Raw genomic sequence first — 6,560 nt, 5'->3', positions numbered from 1 at the left:
ATGTTGCTGTGCAAGAAGGTGGGACAGCTGCAGGTCGAGGCTCTGCCTGCCGTTGTACCTCTCTGAGGGTGCTGGGAAAGGGTCTGGCACTCACCGTGCTGGAATGGACATGGCACTACTTGCCCAGGAGGCCTCCGAGGGTGAAGACACGGTCAGGGCAGGCTCCCAACAGTTCAGGCATCAGCACTGATCTCCCAGACGCAGACCTGCACTCAGGCCCAGTTTGAGGAAGTGGAAGATGGGTGATGTGAACTGCTGCACATGAGCCCGAGCCCCGCGGTGCGGTCCAAAGGCACTGCAGTGCAGGCCACCTCCTCACTTCCACATCTAGGCTGCTCCGACCACTGTGAAATCCTGCCCTTCCTGGTCAACTCCAAGAGTCTCCTCAGGAGCTGGGCACAGTGGCATGTACCTGTAGTCCCAGCTACTCTGAAGGCCAGGGCGGGAGGATTGCTTGAGCCCAGGAGTTCAAGGCTTGCAGTAAGCTGTGATCGCACCTGTGAAAAGCCACTGCACTCCAGCCTGGGCGACATATTAGGACACCAGCTCAAAAAACAAACACAAGCCTTTCTGGAAGCTCTCCTCATCCCTGCCCTCTCCCAGCTTGCGGGGGAGCCTCTCCAGGATGGAGACTGGGTCTTACCGTATTAGATACAAGGCAGTGCCTGGTATGCCAGCATCCTGCCTTGGGACGGTGGAACGATATGCTGCAAAGCCCCCAAGCTCCACAGTCCCCCAAGCTCCACCCCGGGATGGAAACGCTGCCTATGGTATAAAAGCAATGTATTTATGCTAAGGCAAATAAGTTAAACACAAAAGATTATGTCCTGTATGATTCCGTTTATAGGAAACAGAGCCAGGGCAAAACTGTAGTGGTTCCCTGAGGCCTGTGGTCAGGGGAGGGGAGTGAGGGCACAGGAACCTAAGCCAGCATCTTAGGGTGAGGGGACTGATCTGTATCTTGATTGTGGTGGGGATTATACAACTGTGTATAATGACCAAAACTTGTCACTGTATACTTAAAACTGGTTAATATATCATAGATTTGATTTTTGATTGTGTATATAATCTTAATAAACAAAAGAAAAAATTTAAAAGGCAGTACAGTTGGCCCTCCATATCCATGGGTTCCACATCTGTGCATTCAACCAGACAAAAAATATTCAGAAAAAATAACCATACAACAAAAGTAATAAAAACAAAAATACAATATAAAAAGTATTTACACTGTATTAGGTATTATAAGTAATCTAGAAATGATTTTAAGTACATGAAGGATACGCATAGGTTCTGTGCATATGCTACACCATTTTACATAAGGGACCTGAGCATCCACAGATGTTGGTATCCATGGGGGGTCCTGAAGCCTGTCTCCCTGGATGCTGAGGAACAACCGTATATAAGTTTTAGTTTTCTTACCTGAAAAATGAAGGTAATGATCCGTGCGTCTCAGGGGTGTGGATTAACTGAAAGGTATCACACGCAGTGCTGCCGCTCAATGCCTGGTGCACCATAGGCTTCAGGTGGTGACAACTGCTAAGAGAGAAACAAGAGAGGAGACTGCACCTACCCCATGAGAGGTGTCTTGGCTTGGAGAGGAGAATGTGTGCTTTAGAGCAAGCTGGATGAGGGTTCCGCTCCTGTCTGCCCCACTAGTTAGCTCTGTGACCTTGGGTGGACCTGTTTACTTCCGTGCTGATTAACCCTCCAGAACATGGGGGTGACAATAACCACCCTGTCAGATGTCATAATGAGAGTGCTTTATTAATAAGATCTGCATTTCATTGAATATTTGGCCTTTGCCATGGGTAATATTAATACTTTTTCACCACCTAACGTAGGAGCTACCTTCATGCTCAGTTTTAGAGATGGGAAGCAGAGGCTCAGAAAAGATAATTAGCTTGCCTTAGATTGATAGATCACAGGGGAGTGCACCCACCCCCCACACACACAAGTCCATAGGTCACAGAAGAGCACACGCACACAACCGATTAGTGGGTAGAGCTAGGTTTCAACCAGTTTGTATAACTCCAAAGCCCATCCCTTTGCCTGGCACAAAGCCACACAGCCACACACTGTGAATGTCACTTGCATTATGGTAATGAATGGTAGGGGCCAGAAGAGATTAGCAGGGACATTGGTGCCACCAGCACTAGAAGGACATACACCTGAAAATTGGTCACTGGTGCTCATACTCCCTGGGTCATGTGGATAGTTCTGCTGCTTTTAAAATCTGAAGTTCATTTAGATTTTAATTGTTCGGGATAAGAATGCTGGTCTATAAGAAAATATCCCATAACTCTTACCCTTGCACCTCTCTCTAGGTATTAATTGACTGGATTAATGATGTGTTGGTTGGAGAAAGAATCATCGTGAAAGACTTGGCTGAAGATTTATATGATGGACAAGTCCTGCAGAAGCTTTTCGGTAGGAGGAGAATTGAGTGTTGCAGTGGATGTCTTTGACCTGTAGCTGGATGGACCACCTGCTCCTAGCTGTAGGGTTGCGCTCAGTTCACAGCAGCTTACCTGGAAAGGGACTATGAATGTGTAGACTGTGAGATAACAGATCCGTGAAGGCTTTAGATGTCCTCTTAGAATCTGTTGTTTCACATGAATGAATCGCAGACAGAATCCTGATGATTTGATGGGCCTGTCCTTCTAGCAGCCAAGGGTCATCAGTTGGGTAAATGGAAAGACCCCACCGTATAGCTGGAAAACACACCTCGTCCTCTCCAGAAAATTGTGCACTTGTGGCCTTTGTTGGTGTATTTACATGTGGGGGTGCGAGTATGCATTTTTAGACTTTTGTAATCTATGGACCTGTGTGTGTGTTCCTCCCTGGGTCACTTCACAGCTGTTCCTGTGAAAATGTAAGGCCAAAGGGAGGAGAAAGGAGAATTCAGAGAAAATCTTAGTGTTGAAAGGACAAATTCGGCTTAAATGAAGTGGGTTTCACCTCACTGTTCCTGATTTTGATTCTGACCCAAACCTCCCCCTCACATTCAAGACTCCAGTTCTTAGCTGCCTGCTAGGTACCTTTACCTGGGGGCATCTTAGACTGAATTCATCCACTTTTCTAAAGCTGTTTCTTTCCCTCTGAGTTAATAGAATCCCCTCCCCTCCTTCTTGCGACCTGCCCCCATGTATATGGGGGGTCACCTAGGCCCATTTCTTCTTGCTCAAAAACCTCTTCTGAATCCATCCTCTCTGCCATTGTCACTTATCTGAACCATTGAAAACCTTCCAAACTCACCACCACCGTATTCCCTACCCAGCTAGCCGAGGAACCATTCTAAATCACAAGTCCAGTCTTGCCAGCACTTCCTTCTAACTCTCAGTGGCTCTCTCCTGCCGGACAGAGTCCACACCCCTTGGCACGGCATTCAGAACATTTTGTCATCCGACCCCCAGCTGTCTTTTCAGCCTCACCTCCGGCCTCTCCCACACATGTGGCTCACGCAGTGTGGTAACACGTGTAAAGTGCTCAGAATAGTGCCTGACACATAGTAAATGCCCAGTACATGCCTGTCATCATTGTTGTTGGTTTTACTGTTTTTATGTGTATATATCATTGCTGCATTATTACACAGGCCATGCGTATCAACACCCCTGTACCTTTGCCCACGCTATTCTCAGTCATATACTCTTCTGTGTTTCTCCCCCTCTCTGTACATATGAGGGAATATATATATTTACGCACACGCGTATATGTATATATACATGCCACATAAGACTTTCCATGTTGCTTGTAGCCATTTACATAAATGTACATGGGCTTCTCAAAGGCAAGAACCACGTCTTATGGATTTTCCCAGGTTTCACCAGCACATGTTGCCTAGCACTTAATGAATGGCTAATATAAATTCTAGTAATTTCTAGGAAGCTAAACTGATTTGGTACTGAGACATCAATATTAATGAGTGTTGATATTTGAAGGTTTGTAAACTCCAACTGAATACAGAGAGAAAATGAAAAAGGTTTGGCACACGTACGTGTGGATAAGCCGGGAGCCTCACTGAACATCCCCCAAGTGACTACGGCATTTAACTTCTCCAGCAGATTTCTAGTTAGGACCTGAAACTGTTGAAATGGTCTATTCTAATCTTTCAAAGCAAAGGTGGAATGTGGCCATGGGGTAATGGAACATGGTCATGGAGTAATCTTGCCTCTGGGAACGGTTACAAAACAGCCCAGTGTCATATTGTATGTGACGCCAAGTCAGGCATCACATACGATCAAATTAGATTATTTCCAGTCTCAACCTTCATGCTGAAAAGGTGATTCACTACAGAGGTGATGCTTCTTTTGTAAACTTAAGTTTAGAGCCTAAACTTAAAGGTCTAAGGCTGGACATACACATTCAAAACCTGTAGGCAGGACACCCAGGTGGGCAGAACCAGTTTGCAGTAAAAATATGTATCAGGAGCTCCTGGGAGGGATCAGTCTGGAGGCAGAGTTTTGAGTGACCCCTCTGACTTTGAGTTCCCCTGGACCATTTTTCTTATCTCTGATCACGTTAACCTCAATGACATGGTTAAGGTAGCATCTACCAGATTTCTTCGCTGTAAAGTTACTGTTTTTCTCTCTTTGTAATTAATTTATTTGGGGGGAGCTACTTTGAGACCATGCAAATACCCTGTTTCTCCTTAAACTTCTCCCACCAGTTTTAGCATCCACTGGTGGAACACGTCTGCACAATTGTTGTGGTAGTGTCCAATAGTGATTGTCTCTTTATTCCTTCTGCATTTATTAATTGGAATTCTGCTAAAAGGAAGAGTTGTCATTCCCATTTATTTATTCAGTTGTTTAATTATATCACTGTGGACATAAGGATATTTATTTATACTCTGGGTTTTAACCCAGTACTTTGCATTTTTGCTTCATCTACTTCTAGCTTTGGCCATTGTTGGGTTGGCTCCTGGACAGTTGTTTTTTTCTGCTCCATATTTTCTTTCTCAGCACTTCCTTACCTTCTGACACCATAAGATATGCAGGACCATCCTGTACTTTCCTTACCCCAGTCCTGGAATCACCCACTCTTCCAAGGAGTCCTGATTTCTTTTATTAGAGAATGATATTTAGATATCAAGATTTGGGCATATTAGTGAGTATTTTTAACTTGCTCTCTGCAGCATAAATAATCACACATATGTAGCTAGGCAGAGCGCTCTCACCTGGTGGTACTAAGATGAATCAGGCATGGTCATTTCCAGAAATTCAGCTTCCAACTTTGCTAGGGCTCAAGCCTCCTGAATACTGAGTTGGTTGGGCAAGGAGAGCTGGAGGAGGTTGAGCTTGACATTAGTAAACTATGAAACATTGGCACTTAGAAGGTGATGGAAATGGCATAGGGGCCTCCAGTAGGCAAAGAGCACACACCTCGCAGACATCAGGTAAGGATATGGAACCCAGGAAGCCATGCTGACGACACTGTAGAGCAAAGACTCAGAACCTAGAAGCAGAAGGGAGCAAGATGCTGAGGCAGTGTCCTTGGCAGAGGGTTGTGTGTGTTTCATAGTTGTGGTGTGAACCTGAACAGGTGGGCGCCCTTGAGATGCCAGGTGGCCTCGGCTGACAAGGACTGGCTGGGTGTTCTCTGATCGTGAGCTCTGTGGGGGGCAGCAGTATGCCTGGCTCACCTCTGTGTGGCCACATGCTTCTTGCTCACAGCAGTGTCTGGTCTGCTGGCAGGAAAATAGCCCTTCTCAGAGTCCCCAGGCATTTCTGGTAGGTTCTCTTGGAACAGCCTCTCCCTAGTCCTTCTTTCTTAGCGGCCTAACCCAGCTGCCCTATTGCTGCCTGTTTTCTGAGTCTTTCCACCTGCCCTGGCAGCAGATCTTAGTTTAGGTTTTCCTAAAAGCAGATACTGAGACAAGGACTTGGGTAGAGGAAGCTTATGGGAGGTGATTTTAGAAAGTACAACCAACCAAGTGGGGAAAGTTAAGAGGGGAAGAGAGAGATGCCGATTGAGTATGTTAATAAGAGCAGAGCTCTGTTTCAACCAGGGCCCGTAGCTGGGCTCTCTGAGAAACCATCAAACCATTTAGACAACACATCTCAAAATCACCTTCCCAAGACAGGGAGGCAAGGGCATTTGTGCTATGGCTCGTATTGCCCTGTGCTTGAGGTTTGCCTGTGCAGGGAATAAAAACCTCCAGGTTGTTTTCCTGTGGAGTCAGAGGAGAGAGCCTCAGGACAGAGAGGGCCATCGGTGTGGGGGGGGCTGCCTGCAGCTGCACGTGGGCCAGGAGCTCTGGGAAGGAGTGTCAGCATCATCCAGGGAGACCAGAAGGTACAGCCACCTCTGCTGTGGGCTGTTCCTCCTGACAGTGGCTCTTTCTCTGCACTGTTAGTGTCACTGTTAGGGAAACATCAGATGCTGCCCACTCTGGCCCCTTTCACACCACAGAGCAAAGTTTCCTAGCCCCGTTGGGCCGGGCGCGGTGGCTCACGCCTGTAATCCTAGCTCTCTGGGAGGCCGAAGAGGGCGGATTGTTTGAGCTCAGGAGTTCGAAACCAGCCTGAGCAAGAGCGAGACCCCGTCTCTACTAAAAATAG

General features: G+C 46.7%; 1 protein-coding gene across 1 annotated transcript in view; it reads left to right on the top strand.

The window, feature by feature from the left end:
• PARVA (parvin, alpha) overlaps positions 1-6,560 on the top strand; it is a 148,415-nt gene that overhangs the window by 99,256 nt on the left and 42,599 nt on the right. The window contains exon 4 of the mRNA XM_012654413.1: positions 2,325-2,427. Within this exon, the coding sequence (XP_012509867.1) occupies positions 2,325-2,427 (103 nt within the window). The remainder of the gene's footprint in view (positions 1-2,324; positions 2,428-6,560) is intronic.

The sequence above is a fragment of the Propithecus coquereli genome, unplaced genomic scaffold (genome assembly GCF_000956105.1).
Source record: "Propithecus coquereli isolate 6110/MARCELLA unplaced genomic scaffold, Pcoq_1.0 Scaffold44, whole genome shotgun sequence".
NCBI classification, from domain to species: domain Eukaryota; kingdom Metazoa; phylum Chordata; class Mammalia; order Primates; family Indriidae; genus Propithecus; species Propithecus coquereli.
The sequence above is the reverse complement of the archived record's forward strand: the minus strand, read 5'-3'. Positions and strand labels throughout refer to the sequence as shown.